Raw genomic sequence first — 18,778 nt, 5'->3', positions numbered from 1 at the left:
TCATAATCTCCTCAAATGTGGTACAGTCTGCCAATGCTCCCAGGCTGCTCTAATTCCAGATGCGCTTGCCAGAGATCGAATGGTTCTCTGATGTATTATTGTTACATTTAAGCAAAACTGAATATACTGTACCTACAATAACACCTGAAATGCACGTGTTTGCAATTGGCTGCCGCTTTTCGCCCACAAAATACACAGTCAATTCACTTTATAGTATATCCTATGAAGCACATTAGATGTCTCAACAAAGTGATAAGGCGCTATATCAAATGCAATGTAGTGAACGCCCACTATTATATTATTGAAGTGTTTCATCGCTCATCAATTTTTCCTAAAAGTCTTCAGTTTCCCCACTCAGCAACTTGACTCTGTGACACTATCTCCAAACCAAACCACATAATAGTACAGTATCAAATCATTGCATACGCACTGTATACAAAAGCTTTGTGATTATCACGGTATTCATTCTTAGATATTATTTAAGCAATTTGTAATCTTGCTAGAATATGTGCTATAAAAAACATTTTGCAGGTTGCAAGATATTACAGAAAATCAACACTGAGGATTGTGCCCACCCGATGCTGTAGCTCGTTTGTCCCTTTTCCTTCTTTGATTTTACTTTCAGATTCAGAGCCCTCTCCTGATAGCACACTACACATCCAGACTCGTGTCAAGATTCCCTTTGATTCATGCGCTCATCTTTGCTTTCTCCAGCCCCGAGGATAAGGGTTATAATTTGGATCAGTCTTGTGCTTCCCTGATCCGGGATCGGAGCACACGCTCGTGGAGATATCGGAGTCGGTCAGTGATCGCTGATAACTAAATGAACGCTTGTGCACTGATCCCTCCTGTATTGAGGATTCAGGAGCAGACACTGTGCTTTTGACAGGTGATATGATGTTAGACGGTCGCCTCACGTTGAAAGTTGCCATGGAGGAGTATCCACCAGGGGATGGGGGTTCGTAGGCTACCCGTGCTTTCCATTCCTCTGGGGGCTCGGGTAACGTCTTCCGACGAGCTGCCGAAACAACATTCTTCACTATTGACTCTTGTATATTTCTGGAGGAAAATGCATCCTCCACTGAGCCAACGGCAGACTGTGCTGCTGCATCCCACGGCGTCAGCTTCTTCAACCGGGGTTTATCCGACAAAGAAGCCGATCTTCCTGACAATTTGCTTGTTGTCTGCTGCACTGTCTGTGCTTCAGAAAATCGCCGTGGATAGCTTGGTGGTAGCTTGCCTGATGGTGTCACAGAATAGAAACCCCCTTGCTTCTGCTAAATAAAAGAAAGTGAGTTGTAGGTCAGGCCAAAAGCATAACGATAGCATACTGAAGACATTAAGGGTTCCATTCGTAAATCAGTGCATAGCATATACTTTTAAAATAGCCTGTAAAAGAAACTAGTCTTTAAGATCCATTAACTAGGAGGTGTGAGCAGGATTTGCAAACTTAATTAACATTTGCGCTTTTTTTAATAAACATTCAGCAACAATTCTCTAAGGCATTTCTAGCATATAAACAGCATAGGCAGATACAGTCCTTTAGTGGACTGAGGTTTATTTTTAGAGTAACAATTTTAGAATATCCCATGACTGTTCATTATTCCCTGTCAAGTCCCTATCCAAATGAGCTGCCTCCATGAACTTGACCACAGGGGAACAATCAAGGTGACCGGTCACTATTCATCAAATGCATGACATTTGAAGACCGTGACAATTATGCTGTGTCCAACTGAACTGGCAGAAATACAGCTGATAGTGTATAAATAAATAATCTAAACTAACTATGGGTACATCTCCTGGTGCAATGAAAACAAATGTCAGACTTAATCCATCCACACAGTGAAAAAACAACTAATTTCTAATGCTCTGTGATTGTTGTTATTTGTTCTCTTTTTAAAATAACAACAATTTATATTTATGTAGTGCCTTTCATTTTGGGAGGATGGCTCAAAGATAGGGGAAAGGGAGAAGCTGAGAGTCAGTGGGGGTAAAGAAGGAAGGAAGATGGCCAGAAGCACAATTGACATGATAAATCTTAAGGTGGGTTTGAAAGAGGGAAAAGACAGAGCAAAGCTGAGGTACTCCAGGTGGAGTTCCAGAGAAGAGGGGTTAGAATGACTGATGGAGTAAATTGTGTAAGTGATGCCAAGTTGGCCATTGTTTTCTGAGCAGAAGAGAGTGGGGTCAGGGAAGTAGCGTCGCAGGTCAGTCACACCACAAGAGAAAGATCTTACAGTCCATAACAGCATTTGAAAGGGAATTAGTTAAATACTTCAGGAAATTTATGTTAAAAGTGCAGGAAAGGAGGAATAGAATTAAAATAAACAGCTACTATAGGGGAGTAAGCACCAGCACAGACGTGTTAAGCATGGCACTGATGACACATGTGGAACTGACTCCAGGAAGTGCTTCTGGAATTGAGGGGAGAAGATTGTAGAGAAATTATTTTCTATTTTTAAAAAAAGGTTGCTCTAGTTCTGTCTTTTTTCCCCTATTTTTTTCCCCCTGTGGTGCTTTACTCAACTTATATTTTATAATTTAAAGCCTTGCCTGTATTTTACGCCTTCAGCTTCATACTATTTTGATGTTGGGATCCACATATTTAAACATCAGCCCCTAAATGGCTATAATATGATCTCACAGCTATGGTTTCCAGTCAGTCTGGAGATTGAACAGTAAAGTTTGAATTGATCACATCGCTAGATCACCCAAGTCTACCCCTGACCTGTTTTTTCTTTGTAGCTGTGCAGAAAAGCAAAGTATCTGATAAACAAAAGGAGAATGGGTGCACTGAAATTAGTTATCTTTGCAGTAGTGCCCCAAGAGCTAAGCCAGAAACACAATGATCAGAAAGCTGTTTACTGGTGTCTGTGTCTGGACTGAACTATGAAGTGAGATCACAGGACTTATACTGCTTAGAAATCTGAGTGTCCAAAATCTCAACAAACATTCCAAATATGGCCTTACCCACAAAACTGGATTAGAATAAATTTACAAACACAAAGGTTCAAGTATTCTACTGGTATTCGGTTAGTCTCACACTGTAGAACATAGAGGTCATGAAGCTTCAATCAATCTGTGAGGTGGGGGAAGTGATTTCTTAGTCAGCAATCCAGCCCACACCATCTGTTTACAAATATTGCAAATCATTTCGCTGAAAGAGATCCATATAAAAGCAAGCACTGGCCTCCTGGAGTACCAAAGTCTGCTACCTTGTGGAGCAGTAGTCTAACTGCAGTATCTGCTACTACCAGACTGCCTATAGGACTACCTTTACCTAAGAGACTCAAGATAATATGTTGATTCTGATATTGCGTTTCTGAAAGGCATCTGAGATAAGCCTGACAGTTAAAAGTTCAATGGGGGTGAAATTCCACATGCATCTAGATTTATTCTGTTTCTGCAGTGTTTCACAGTGTCCAGATTTTGGCAATGTGTTGACTTCAATTGTAACTTTGAAACTGTTATTCTGTAGTTCTTAAAAGAAAATTACAGAAACTGGCTTCAGGCAGGGGAAGCTTTCTAGACAGTGCGCTCTATGTGGTTTTAGCTGGTTAGACTCCAGCAGTGAACCAACACAGATTCTGGGCTCTTGCCAACCTGTGTCTCATATGTTCCAGATGCAGTGTGTGTCCCTTTAGGGAGAGAGTGCATATTCCATTCTAGACATGGAAATTTGTACATATGTGAAATTCTCCATCTGGTTTGAATACTCTTAAGAAGGGTAATGCGTTTCCTCATGTGCCTCACACATCCCTGCCGACCAAAAAAAGTAACTGACACAAACGCTGGGAAGCCAAAATAGACAATTCTTATTTTTCATTATCTAAAACGGTTGTCACCTCTTCCCCTTTATTGATAGGCTAATAAATGAAAGCACTGGCCGGTGACATAATCCTCGACAATGAATTTTCAAACCTATTTGTGTCTCAAAATAGTATTATTTTTCCCTTGAACAAAGTTAAAAAGGTAATAATTGGTTATGATATTTGTTTCCTGTTGCTATGGCTGAAGAGTATTATAATTAACAAAGGAAATGTAAAGTAACCACGCCTTTCGCAGTGAAGAGGTTTTGTGAGAGTTATTCGAGAGTTCGTGCACTTCTGCTTTACACCACCTCTACTTTGTTTGTCAGCGTGAGTGGAGAAACTACCACTGATAATGTTTAGGCTAAATGGAAACAATCTAAAAGGAGTCAAAATCATGATTTCTCTAAACACATTCCATGCCTTAATTCAAGGATTTGGTTCTAATAATAATAATCCTTGCATTTGATATAGTGCCTTATCACGTCTTTAAGATGTCTCAAAGCGCTTCACAGAATATACTGTAAGTGAATTGACTGTATATTTTGTGGGCGAAATGCAGGAGCCAATTGCGAACAGCAGTGTCCCATAAACATTCGTGCATTGAGTGACCAATTTATTATTATTATTATTTTTTGTGAGGGAATTATTACCCCTGCAAAAACAATCCGTGAATCAACTAACAACCAAGTTCCTACTTACTGCTAGGCATGTGGAGTAAGGAAATTTGTAAATATAAAATACCCTCCCTGCCTCCACTTTGAAAAGGACTTTGGTCAAAGCTGTCTGAAATGTTCTGGGCGCTGATATTGTAGATTATTTCCTCTCCAAATTTATTCAATGAATATTGAACTATCTCAACCTGAGAGGTTTTCAGCACTAGCAAAATTGCAATGGAAGCTTTCCTAAATCTGTAGGTCCAATATATGAACAAGGGTGTACAAAAGAAATGAGGTGAGGCAATTATTAACTATAATCTCAGTATGATGAGAATACTAACTGATGAGGTTAGCTAAAACCTTCAATACTGAAGGAATACTCAGACAGTGTGACATAAATGCTAAGCATGATTCAATGTGATCCAACGTAAATGATCTCATAGGGGCAGGGTGTGTTTTTTTTTGGTTAGCAGGGTGTCTGAGATATGTGGAAACCCATCACCATGCTTAAGGGTGTCCAAACCAAGCTGAGATTTCCATGCGCCCCACCTACACATGGAAATTCCAGGGTGTGCTTTAGTGTGACTGGAATCAATGTGGCTCAGTAAGTCCAAAAGTTCTGTTAAGCAATGTGCAAGAGTAACTGAATCGTAATGAATTACAGAAGACTGGGATGACTCATCTGTGGGAAAGTACACATGTCCTACAGGAATCGGAAGAGACCAGATGACATATATGTAATATGTTACATGTAATATGTTACATATATATATGACATATTTGATTTATATGTAACATATAGGGCTTATATCACTCATTGTGTATTGGGGCAATATACTGTAAAAAAAAATCTAACTGACAAACTTGCTTCAAGCCAATAACCTTGGAATGGAAATATTTTTCTTCTGATCTTTTCACAAAAACACAGGCTTGTAACCGTAACTATAATTTTACATTTGGTCAGCCTGGTGTCGGACAAATGCAGATACCCATCACCATGTTGAGCAGTATCCAAACCAGACTAAGAGTTCCACATATGTATGCCAGCCACGTGTGGAAATTTCCTTTGTCAGGAATGGAATATGCATAAATCACAAATTGTTACATATATTTGAATTGCAGTAGAATGTCTCCATCAAACTGAATATAAGATATTATCCTCTACTCAACAAATACGAACCTAATATTTGCATTTTGCAACAGAAGATTAATAAAACCAATTTAATCGTGTGTCGCAAACAGCATTTGAAGCAGAATCATTTTAAAGTATTACATATCAGTTATCCTATTATTTGGAATGACTAAATCTACCTTGTGATACCTCAAAGGTTCCTGCTCTGACTGGTTTCTGTGCTATCTACAGTACTTTGAAAAATTGCTACTGAACACATTTCACCCACAAAATAGCCTTAATGTGGTGATTAAACACTAATTTAAATGCAAGAAATATTTAAAAACAGAGAAATCTACAAAGCAGAAGAAGGCTATTTGGCCCATTGAATCTGTACCTGTTCACAGAGCAAGGAGAATTCCCATACCCCTTCAAGCCCATCTCTTTCATATTATGCCTATCTAATTCCCTCCTGACAGTCACAATGCACTCCAACTCGCTCACCCTACTCAACAGTACGTTCCACCTACAACTCTTTGTGAAAAAATTCCTTTAAGTTCTCCTTTCGCGTTCACATTTGTTTATTAGTTATTCTGCCTCATTCAATATGTTTCATGAATATGCCCCTCTGAGCTTATAAATAAAGGCAATACAATTTAAAACATAAGTTAGTTTTACTTTCATACAGCAACATTACATATCAGTTCAAATTACACAACAGTAATCTATAGGCAGAAGTATCCATTTGATAAAAAGTGCTTTCAGCCATTACACCCTGAAACTCTCTCCCTCAATCCCTCCGCCTTGCCTCCTCCTTCCCCATTTTCAAATCATGCCTGAAGACCTTCCTTTTCGACCGTGCCTATGGTCACCTACCCCTGTTCGGCATCAGGCTCCACCACTGTTAAGCGTTCCCAATGCCACGCTCCGTTAAGGGCGCTACATAAATGTTATTATTGCTGAACAGAGCAGCATTTGACTTACTCTATAGTGGGTGATATAAGAGTATCTGCTGCCACTTCTTGGTGGCTAAGCTGTATTGCATTCTGATATTGCGCATTGACATTTCAACGGATCACTTTTTTCATTCATTACATGTGGCTGTCTAGATTTTTACAAGAAGAATCTCTGACACAATATATATTTTTTTTTTAAATGTACTTACATGTTTTTCTACCTGTTTCTCAATTGTTATCCATCATTACTTTTACACTAGGTTTTAAACTGGCTGTTAGTCATAACTGCTGTTATGGCTCAGTGATCAGCTACCAGGAGGTCGCACATGAAATTGGATAAGACGCCTGCCAGTTACTAACTTCCCTGAGGTGATATGTTCATATTTAAAGATTTTGCCCGAGAACTTGTAAAACGTATCCCGATTGAGTAAAGGGTGAGACTAGGAGGAATTTTTTACACAGAGTTGTAAGAGATGGAATCCCGTTCTGGGTAAGGTGATTGAAGCAGGATGCATATTAGCTTTCAACTGGGAACTAAATAGATATCTAGAAATGAATAACTTTCAGGGGTAAAGAGAAAAGGCAGGCAAATGGCACTGAATCAAGAGCCAGCCAGACATGATATGTCAAACTCCCTTCTTCTGTGCTGTGCATTTCTATGGTTCAAAATACCAGAGAGTCTGAGAATCAAACAACAACAAATTGCATTTATACAGTGCTCTTCATGTAAGATAACATCTTATAATGGTTCAAAGTGTCAAGGTCTGCTGCAGAGCAAAGGACAAGTTGGGGTGACATAGGTCACAGGCACAAACCTTCTGTATGTCCTTTGAATGTAATTACTTATGAGCCATCCACAAGAGAAACATTAGTAAGGCAGACACACAATCAGTTAGCAGATGTGCACAAAACAGGCACAAACATGTCAGTGAAACATGTACAAAGCGCACACCAGTAACACTGCACATCATAAACTAATGTTAATTTAAACATACCCTAAAGTCTATCCATTCTCCAACTACGTCTAAAATAATGTATCACTGCAGCAACCTAAAGATATGCATTTTACAGAATAAACATTGAGACAGAACAGCAAGACCACGTGTGGTGTCCTGTAGTTTAGTAGTTAGAGCACTTGCCTTGCAAATGAGAGGACCAAGGTTTGATTCCCGGGCAGTGCAAAATGTTGGGCATGTTTCTGTACTCCACTGTTTACCTAGCAGTAAGTAGGAGCTGTTGTTAGTCGATTGGCGGATTGCTTTAACAATAATTTGGTCACTTAATCCACGACTGTTTGTGGGACACGTTATACCCACAAAACATTTCGTCAATTCATTTTACAGTATATTCTGTGAAGTGCTTTGAGACGTCTAGAAGACATGATGAGGTACTATATCAAATGCAAGGATTATTATTATTATAGGTACTGAAGGTAACAGGAACAGGTTGTCAAGAAGGGAGGTTGAAGCCAGGACACTGAACTCATTTTAAAAAAAGGCTTGATCCTGAAATGGTAGGATGAAAAGAGGGTATTCTGGAAGGATGAGAACAAACAACAACTTGATAAGGTTTCACACAAAAGATTAGCAAAAATAGAAATGCACGGAATCAGAGGTAACCTTGTGATGTAGCTTCGCAATTGGTTGGGAGGCAGAAAACAGAGGGTAGGGATTAAGGGAACATTCTCTGATTGGGGGGACATGACAAGTGGTGTCCCCCAGGGGTCTGAACTGGGATCTCAGCTTTTTGCCATATACATAAATTACTTGGATGAAGAAATAGAAAGTCTTATATACAAGTTTGTGGATGACACTAAGATGGGAGGCTCAGCAAGTAGTGAAAATGGGAGCAGCAAATTACAGAGGGACTTAGACAGACTAAATGAATGGGCAAAGTTGTGGCAGATGGAGTTCAATGTAGGGAAGTGCAAGGTCATCCACTATGGACTGAAAAAAGATAGGGCAGAATACTTTCTTAGCGGGGCGGAATTAAAAGCTGTGGAAGAGTAAAAAGATTTAGGTGTCTATATCCACATATCACTAAAAACTAGTTCCCAGGTGCAAAACATAATCAAAAAGGCAAACGGTATGTTGGCCTTTATCTCGAGAGGCCTGGAATACAAAGGGGAAGAAATGATGCTTCAGCTGTATAGAGCGTTAGTCAGACCCCACCTGGAGTACTGCGTTCAGTTTTGGGCATCACACCACAGGAAACATATATTGGCCCTGGAGGGGGTGCAGCGCAGGTTCACCAGAATGTTACCAGGCCAAAAAGGGTTAAGTTACGAGGAAAGGCTGCGTAAACTTGGATTGTATTCCCTCGAGTTTAGAAAATTGAGGGGTGATTTGATAGAGGTTTTTAGGATGATAAAGGGATTTGATAGGGTAGATGCAGAGAAGCTATTTCCTATGTTGGAGGAATGCAAAACAAGGGGGCATAGTCTTAAAATTAGAACCAGACCATTTAAGAGTGAAATTAGGAAGCATTTTTTTACTCAAAGTGGGTAGAAATCTGGAATTCTCTCCCCCAAAAGGTTGTGGATGCTGGATCCATCCACACCTTCAAGAAAGAGATTGACATATTTTTGGTAGGTCGGAGTATTAAGGGATACGGGGAGAAAGCAGGAAATTGGATTTGAAATTCTAGTAGAGATATAGATCAGCCATGATCTAACTAAATGGTGGAACAGGCTTGACGGGCTGAATGGCCTACTCCTGTTCCTATGTTCCTAAATGGTTATCAGTTAGCAGTTCTCAACAAATGGGGCTAAATTACCACTTCATTTCAAACCAATCTTGTGATCTTGTGAAGTAAGCAGACAAGTCAATCATGAATCTCTGTTTTTTGTAATAACAACTAGCCTGGGGTTTGGCACCAGTTAGCATGTTGCGTGTGTAACTTCAAGTCACTTTTAGTGTGATAAGTACGGCATTTTGTAGGTAAATTACTTTGATGCACAGTCATAAAAAATATATATTTGTAAGCTTCCTAATGAGTGGTATTCCTTATTGGAGGAACACTCAGTTTCTGGAATGTGCCCCCAGCATTTAGTTAGGAAATGAAATGAAGACTCATTGGTCTGTCTCATTGATTAGTCTAGCTTTTTAGGACATCTGTCATTCCACTCAAATAGTGGAGATAGGATTTTGCACGGTAGTTGATTCAAGGAAACTCTCCATTTTAATTTCTTGTTACTCAGGAATCTAGCAAAAAATCCTTTGAAAGTTTGGATCATCTTTCCTGGCTGCACAACACATCTGGGATGATCTCCAGACAAATCACTGGGTTGCTCTGCTCATCCACTCTTTCACCAATTTACCAAACTTTATTGTTTATACACACAAAATTGTGGTCCTTGTAAACACATTGCATAAGGACCGGCAGAGATACTAGAAGTCTCACATGACCTTGTCCTCAAACACATTCCCCATTTCCAATTTCTAGACCGTAATCATTTATTATTATTATTAATAATAATTAGGGATCATATAGATACCTATCCACTAGAAATCTGTATTCTCTATTATTAGAGAACATAATAATATGTTAATAACAATCCTTACACTTGATACATGGCTTTCTCAAATTCCAGACACAGCAGCCACTTTTTTGACATTGGCAAGGGGCCGATGGAGCAGGGTTTAAACTTTTAAATGTAATGTTTTTAAAATAAATGAAGACAAGAAGCTTGAAATCTGGCTCAAGCAGCATGAAATCGCTGCTTGTGGGAAGAGAGATTTCAGGCATCACTTGCTTTAAAAAAAGGAAGCAACCATCATGAAGTCCTCCCCTTTCCCCTAATCTGAAAGTATCAATTATGCACAAATGGACACCAAACCCAAATACCAGGGATGACATAGATACTTATCCACTAGAAATCTGTATTCTCTTTCTCAATTAGAATGCTAGTTTGACAGATGCCTCACTAATATTCTAGGAATCTAGGTATTTGTTCATAACCTCTGCTCTAACCACAGGCAACAACCATATTTCAACAACCTTCCCTTTATTTTTAACAACCTTCCCTTGCAACAGCAAGGACACCTGCAGTGAAATGAGGACAAGATTCTATTGCTGTATAAAATCAAGGGAATACAAGCTGCTCTTAAGTAATGGACTTCTGTATTACAAAAGTCAAAGTCCATTATACAGGTCACTTCCAATGTTGGAAAGAATAATAATAATAATAACAATCCTTGTATTTGATATAGCGCTGTTCATATCGTCAAGACATCTCAAAGCACTTTATAGAATATACTGTAAATATATAAATGTAAATATATGAATAGGAGAGAGAGGATGAGAATTCACCCATTGGCTGTAGCTTGGAATGTGCCATTGGCAGAAAGGTTCAAAGCAGTTGTTGTTACCATTGCAAGATGGCAGTTTTATTTGCTATTCTGGGCTCCAGACCCTTCTGCAACAGGGTGCACGGATCAGTGACCATTTGGCACATGAGCACTACCACAGGAATGGTGCCCTGCCTCAGTCCACAAAGTCTAGCAGGAATGTCTTTGATGCGCTGTGTGACGGTGGTGTCATATTGCTCCCTATCTAAACATTTTCCCTCAGTTCACCATCTAGTGCAATGCTGTGTTCCCATAACATCGCCCCAAATAATAATGCTTTATAATCCTTCCATTGGTGTGCGCCTTTCACATTGGGAAGACATCTGAAAGTGTTTCACAGAATTCACTGTTAAGTGGAGTAAATGTGTTTTGCGGGTGAATGTGGCATCCAATTTGCACAGAGCAGTGCCTCACAAACAGCCATGAAGTGAATGATTGATTTTATTTGGGGGATTATTGGCCAGGACACCGGGAGAAACTCTCCTCTTTTTGTATAGTATTTTAGGATCTTTAGCATTCACCTGAACAGATAGGTGAGAACTTGGTTTAACATCTCACCCAAATGACACCTCTGCAAATGCAGTGCTCTCCATCGAGTATCAGCCTAGACTGTGAGTTTCCAGTCTCGATGTGGGGCTTGAATACATTATTCTCCACTGCAAATACAGAGAGAAGCACCTAGAGGGTGGAACAATCTATTCAATCAATCCTGTGAATACAATCAGCAAATGTAAATCTTTTGTTTTTTAACTAAGGTGATCAACATAGGTGGTTTATGTGAGCAGAATGCTGACATATTTCATACTAACTGAAACCTCTCAAGCTCATACTACAGTATTCAGAGTAGTTTTTAACCCAGCCAATCTGTCCCTAAGTAACCCCCCCCTCACCCCCCCCCACACACACACAATTGCTCTGAAGCTGTATATTCTGGTCCCACTCTCAGCATATATGAAAGTATTGTCCATGTTTAGATACCCATTTAGAAGGATTATTATTATGAGGTACACTCTCAGACATCTGTTTTCAAAGGTGAACTCCTCTAGGTTTTCTCAGTGTTCCTTATATCTCATCCGTCTAATACAGGTGTGTCACCTTTGGATTAGAAGATAGTGGGTTTAAAATTCACATCAGGAACCTGGAGCTCACAATAGACCCTCCAGTGCACCATTGGGGAAGCACTATATTTTGGCACTCTGTCCTTCAGAAAGATGCTAAACCAAGCTCCTGTCTGCCTGTTCGGATGGACGTAAAATAATCCATGACTTTGTTCCAAAAAAGAGAAGGGAGTTTCTCTGGTGACCTTGCTAGGAATCCCTTAGTTAATTTGTCATTTATCTCTTTGCTGTTTGTGGGACATTGCTGTGTGCGAATTGACTGTTATGCGTGCCTATAAATACAATCAACACACTTTACAGAAAAAACTCTATAAAGTGCTTTGAGACATTTCAACGTGATCAAGTGCTATATCGAAAATAAAGGATTATTGTACTGGGGATCAATCTCAATGTCATCTGGACTAACTCTAGATCTGAGTGCCTTGTCCCTCTCATTATGTCACAGTCATTAGAACTGCACACAATACCCCAGGTGTGGCCTCACTGTTAATTTTCAGTCTGACCTCTGAGAAGCTGAACTGAACTGATTCAGCAATATAGTCCATTCCGTGTTTGCGTTGTTTATTGTTTCATCACATTGTTCCCACATATTGAGCAATGAGTCAACTAACACTCCTAGGTCTCTTTCAACTTCCCCCTTGCCAAGTTCTATCTTGTCCACGGAGTACACGTGCCTTCTATTTTTACTTTTATGTGCAATACCTTGTGCTTATTTCTATTGAACCATCTAGGTGGGTGTCCTGTGAAGTTCTCTTTGTGGGAGCTGCTTTTAATGTAACTCAAAAAACAATGATAGGAATCTAAGAGTTCAAATAAGATGGTAACACAAAGAGCCAGGACAGTGGAGGATGCAGATTTAACCTCCTATATTGGGGTTAAATCTGATGAGTTCCTGATGTTTGTTGTTCTTGTATGGGACGTACCAAACAGCTCTCTGCAGAGTAAGAGTCCCATCCTATGGCTGCTGGGGTTCTCCTAACAGCTGCTTAACAGTTCCTTGAGCAGAAGTAAAGTATTGTATCATGTCCCCCCACCCCATCTCCTCCTACTGCCTTACTCAACCACAGGACTATGGGGCTGCAGATAAAAATAGAGAAATTAAAAATTTGCAGGCAAAAATGAAATATGCTCAAATAAGGAAAAATAAATCAGAGGGGAAAATTCCACTATCCACTCTCTACCATTACATTTTCTTGCAAGGTGACTGTTCCAATGATATCAGCTGACATCACAGCTGTGTTGGATTTCAAAGGTGAGTAAAGATATGAAACCTGCTGAAGTGCAACTTCTGAAATGCCCTGATATATACATCAGTATGTATCAGTTCCTTTCCAGTCAGGTTCAGCATCAGCAGTTAATACAGTATGTCAGAAACATACGGGTGAAGTCTGCTTTCCTCAGCCTGTATTATGATGCACTACCACCCTGTTTCACTTACTGTGCTCTATTTTAGTTTTAAATTATGATATTATTTTAAAGCAGTTGCTAATCTCCCCTTTAAATAGAAATTAACCCACCATTGAGTTTAGAGATTATAGCATCACTGAGTTATGTTTCCTGGCAAATTTAAAATATTCAGCCTCGATTGAAAACAGGAAATTCATTGTGTATGAAGAAGTCACTTGAATGAAATGCAGTGAGAAGAGGGGAGTGGGGGGAGGAGGGTTGGAGAGCAAACTAAACATTTTAATGTGATAAGCTTGGTGAAACATTCAAATCAATCCTGGTAATTGTTGATTTCTATCCAGACCAAAAGAGAAAATGCATTTTTTTTAAATGAAAGAGTGAAATGAGTGACCCTGTGGGTAAATGTTAAGCTCTCTGCTTATTGCTTTGTGACCCTCCCCACCTGCCCCATCCCCAAAATCCTCTCTTACTAGCCAGCAGAATGCACATGTCACACTCACCCTGGCACGCAGAGACTGCAGACTCTCACAGGATAACTCATGTTTGCACACAAACGTAACTGCCAGTTTGAGCTGGTGTCAACTGTCTTAATGCTGCTTACTAATGTTACAGTTGTTTTGCTGTTTAGTTTTCTGCAGATAAATGCCCATTTAAAATCAAACAGTCAATAAGTAATTATTCTGATCTCCTAGAAATCATGTACATTTCAAAACTTCAAATGACGATGGATATGGTGGTCTTATTCTGGCCAAAGGTGAAAATCAACAAAATAGTCCTGAAAAATGACATGAAAGTGAAGTAAAATGAATGATCGCTGACTTTGTGCAAATAACAAGTGGCAGTTTCTTGATATTTTACCGTACACTGTATGTGAAGAGGAAATTTCCTAAACATTTGCAAAGTAATAATCTGGAACTGTTACGACCTGCAGTACTTGCCTTTGCATAGTTTTGGAGAGGAAACAGATGTGTGCATGATTATTGTGATGAATAAATCTATGAATATATAAATAAACAGAACATTATGTTCCAATGCTCAGCAATTTTGCTATTCAATACTTTTTCCAAAGAATTTCTTGCGGGTTTTCATAAGGACAGTACTTGCACAGCAATTGCAATTCAACGCAGTGGTTGTAGATCTGCAAGGCCATTTGGAATGAGTGACAGGATGCAGCTGCCACCTAATATCATGATCTGGCCATGTTGCCAATACACTATTGTGGGGACACTGCGTCAGATGCAAATGAATGATGCATTGCAGTAAACAGCACCTAACCAATTTGAAATTTGTCATGCTATCTCTATGGGAGTGTGAATAAAATGTCTTATTTATAAAATCATGTCTAGGGGGCATGGCAGAGAAATTCCACTTAGTTCTACATTTACTCAATTTATGTAGCATTATAGGTAACTTTCCCACTCCCTCTCCCAATGGCTCGAGGTCAGATTCCGCCACTGTCAAGCACTCAGGGACTCTAGCCCGCGTGAAGGGTGCTTTATAAATGCAAGTTGTTGTTGTTATAGAGCATCCACAATTTAGCAAATTGTTAATTCCAGTCTTAACTTCAACGTCAGTTTCCTGTGGTTTGTTAAATGAACTTACGGAAAAGCAGCTTCAAAATGAAGGCTGTACTTTAGAATTTGTCACCTGATATAGTCTGTGACATACTACATAAATAGAGTAAATCTATACCCACGTGGAATTTCTCCCCACAAATCCTTAAGAGATTATTGCTACCAATCTGCATTTAATTCAAATAAGTTTTTTTTAATACATTTCATATTCGCCTTGCCCAGAGTGAAAAGAGAGAAATGAAAGTAAATATATAAAGACAGTGAGAATTTTAATATTACAGTGGAGAAGAATACAGGATGTACATAACAGGAAGAAAAATTATATTTGAACATAAAAGAAAGCTACAAATAACAGCCATTGACAAAAAAAGAAGCTTCTATATGTAAATGATTCAATCTTTGCAGAAATGTTGATTTGTTTTCTTTGGTTTGAATGAAGTGAAGATGCTATTTTACAATAAATAGCATTTCTGTTTTCCTGGCTGATATTGTAACCTTCATTCTTGCAACTCTTAAGAAGCAGAACGAAAAACGTGAAATTCAAAGAAAAAAGATTCAAAATACAATGAAAGTAAAGAAATAATAAAAGCGTGAAGAAGTCTCAGAGCAGAAAAGTTGTGAGCGCATAATCTGAGGTCAATGCAAAGCGATCTGAATTCTAGTGGGTGTATATACCCTTTGTGTTGCTGCAACCTTCAGATTAGTAATAAGCAGAATTCATTCAATCCTTACACATTGTGCATACAAAGGAAAAACCCAAACTTGCCAAATATTATACCTTGAACCATGTTCAGGAACTCCCGCCCCCATTACCTCATCATCAAACTGTGCAACATTTCCCAGACTCCTTCCTTTTCCAATGAACATCATATAATTCCTTCTGTGTAATCACAGAGAAACTCAATCGCCATGCATTCAAATTGATCCGCATGTTTCATTATTTTGCAAAACCTACTTTAACTTTCATCCAGATTTCCCTGCTTATTCCTTTCACATCATTGAGTGTCTGAAGACCTGTAAATTTCCATTAGCTAACTCAGATTTGCCGAAGACTATTCAGAGAAACTAATAATCATTGCATAATCTTTGCTCTCCTTTTTATGTCATGATAACCCTGCCTTTTAAGGCAATGTACTTCTGGACTGGAATTTCTTTTCTCTGCCCAGCACGTCATATGAAAATGAGGCAACATATTTAAAAAAGAACAGAGCTGGGATGACTTATGTTCTGTTTCAAAGAGACAAGATGCATTTCATCGATTAGACCCCCAAAAGAGCTGGAAGTATTATTTAAAAATAGATTCATTGAAAAAATCTACATTGGGACAGAAAGAATGCACCTCTCTTAAACTGCCATTAACTCCAGTGCCGTACTGCAGACCACAAAATCAAATATAAATCTCACAAATAAAACCGTTAGCATTGCCTTTTACCAATTACATTACTCCACTATCGAAAAGGGTTTCCACACCTGTGCTGTGACTCCAACTTTCTTTGCTGAAAACTTGGGTCTTGGCACCATGGCAATTGACATGGCTGATGACACATAACTTGGAGGTACAAAGGCATTCTCACTCGGAAGAGAGGGTACACCAGAACCCCCTCTAGAACCATAGGCATGATCTTCATCTGCAGAGCTTGCATAAGCTGGAGCTTGATTAAAAGATTGTCCTGTTGGCATAGATGAGACACTCTTAGAAACAGAACAGGCAGCATTAACTGGTGGAGAGATTTGAGTTTGATTCATAGGTGGAAGAGGACCAGGCTTTACAGATTGCTTAGAAAGTGGTGAGCTTTTGGGTGGAAGTGCCTTAGTATCAGATGTGGATGAAAAAGTGAACAAGGATGGATTAAGCTGATATGGCTGGTGTTTCATGACATCCAAGGTATTGAGAGGCTTTTTGCCTTTACCTTTGGCACCTTTATTTGACTTGTTTGAGGAAGTGGACTGTGCGTGTGATTTTATAAGGCCAGGTGGATACGATGGTGAAAGGATTGGGTTGTAAGCCAAAGGGGGAGGTGCTCTTATATTAGACGAATACTTCCAAGACGCTGGCAGGGAAGGGGTAGGTGACGGTGGCCGCGGTTTATTAGCCTTGACTGTTGTTGAGTCTACTATGTATTTCTCCATTCGAGACTGCCTCCTTGCAAACAACGCAGCTCCTTTACCTTTCAAAGCTGGCATTTCAAATGCTGGACCCATACCTCCAGCTGCTGCAGAATGTAATAAGGGAGTTGTGGGAGGTGTTTTGGAACTATGTGAATGTGTTGACACTACTGATTGAGGTCCTGTCGAAGGTGTAAACTGGTTGGTAGCATTGGTAGATGGGTACCAAGAACTAACAGGTTGAACTGGGTGTGATTTTACTGGCATCTGGTGAGTGGCTTCAGAAGAGTTTACAGGAGCTTCAACAGGGATTACTGCCAGAGGCACAGGAGGTGATAGCACAGGTAACAGCACAGGGGTTATCCCAGTGGGAGAGTTCTTAACAGATGGCTTTGGTGCAACTGGAGGAGGGGTCTTCTGCTTTACCGCCGGGGACTGTAAAAAGTTGGATGCTTCCGCACCTAAACTTAGGTAATCTTCTTCAGGTCCCGATTCAAAACCTCCGCCGGGCTGGTCTGCTCCTCTACGTTTGTCTTTGTTGCCTTTCACAAGGGAGAGGAGCTCTGGGTTTGGGGCTACCTTAGGGCGATCCACGAAAGTAAACATTGGCTTTGCAGTGTTTCGTTTTCTCGCGTCTTGCAGAATACCAGTTCTTATTGCAGGAATAGAGATTCTCTCATCTCTGGATGCTATCTGCTCCCCTGCAATGCCTGCAGGTGACCATACACCCGGTTGAGGTGTGGCAACCAAAGGAGGAGATGCAACATGGTAAAGGTTGCCAGGTGGTGGACTAATGGAAGAGTATGGTGGTGGGGGAGGTAAATCTGACAGGGAACTTGTTAGATTTCTTGTAGGGGAAAAAGGAGCAGCAGCTCGGTTTTGCACCCCGGGGAATGGTCTGGCTGTTCTGTTCAGCACACCTGATCTGTTCTCTTCAGCGACTTTAAAGTTTTGGACAATCATCTCAGATGCCACTCCAACTCCATTTACGTTCTCAACCCTAGGATCATAACCACTTGGCTTACTCATGTCCATACCATTTTCAGAGGCATGATTTTGCATCGTGACTGATGATTCATTGACACTGCTTTGCATTACTTGGGAAGAACTGTCTATTTTTACAGACTGCGTAAAGGAAGCTTCAGATACTCTTCCTGATCTCTTTATCTCCTCTTGCTCAGCTGTGTATTGGTCAACCCTCTGCCTCCTCTTGGCAAACATCAAAGCACCCTTGCCTTTGGTTTCTGGTAACCTCTGCATTTCGTCTTCACTCTTGTCCTCCTTCTTCTCGACTTCTCCTAAATCTGTGTCCCAATCAAATGTCACAAGTTGGGTTGAGTTACTGACATCCACATTGAAATCCTCATCAAGATCAGACTCGCTAGTTGATATTAAAGTGAATTCTATGGAATCCTCTTGATCGTCGTCGGGATCAAACTCCCCTGTTCCGTAGCTGACCAAAGTATACTTTTTTGCCCTCTGGCGACGTTTCTTAAACATCAACGCCCCCTTGGAGCTGGGAGTAGGAGTTGCTGTCAAGAGTAAAGCAATGCTTTTACATTTAGACTTAGCTTCCTTAACCTGCTTTTCTGACAGGCTTTCACTCCGACGGATTTCTGTAGGGAACACATGAAACACAAGTTTAAAACTAATGCATGTGGGTATGGAAATAGTTCTCTCAATAAAATA

At 39.9% G+C, this 18,778-nt stretch overlaps 1 protein-coding gene across 3 annotated transcripts in view; it reads right to left on the bottom strand.

The window, feature by feature from the left end:
• Positions 1-273: 273 nt before the first annotated feature.
• LOC103177372 (synaptopodin-2) overlaps positions 274-18,778 on the bottom strand; it is a 57,802-nt gene continuing 39,297 nt past the window's right edge. The window contains exons 4-6 of one of the 3 annotated variants that reach the window (XM_007891500.2): positions 17,551-18,705; positions 16,454-16,653; positions 274-1,277 (exon numbers count right to left, since the gene is read on the bottom strand). In XM_007891500.2, coding sequence (XP_007889691.2) covers positions 696-1,277; positions 16,454-16,653; positions 17,551-18,705 — 1,937 coding nt within the window. In that variant the 3' untranslated portion in view covers positions 274-695. Of the gene's footprint in view, positions 1,278-15,235; positions 18,706-18,778 lie in introns of those variants that run through there. The other 2 variants (XM_007891499.2, XM_042337375.1) reach the window with 2 other exon arrangements.

The sequence above is a fragment of the Callorhinchus milii genome, unplaced genomic scaffold, assembly GCF_018977255.1.
Source record: "Callorhinchus milii isolate IMCB2004 unplaced genomic scaffold, IMCB_Cmil_1.0 Scaffold1, whole genome shotgun sequence".
NCBI lineage: Eukaryota > Metazoa > Chordata > Chondrichthyes > Chimaeriformes > Callorhinchidae > Callorhinchus > Callorhinchus milii.
This window is presented reverse-complemented; position numbering and strand designations above follow the sequence as displayed.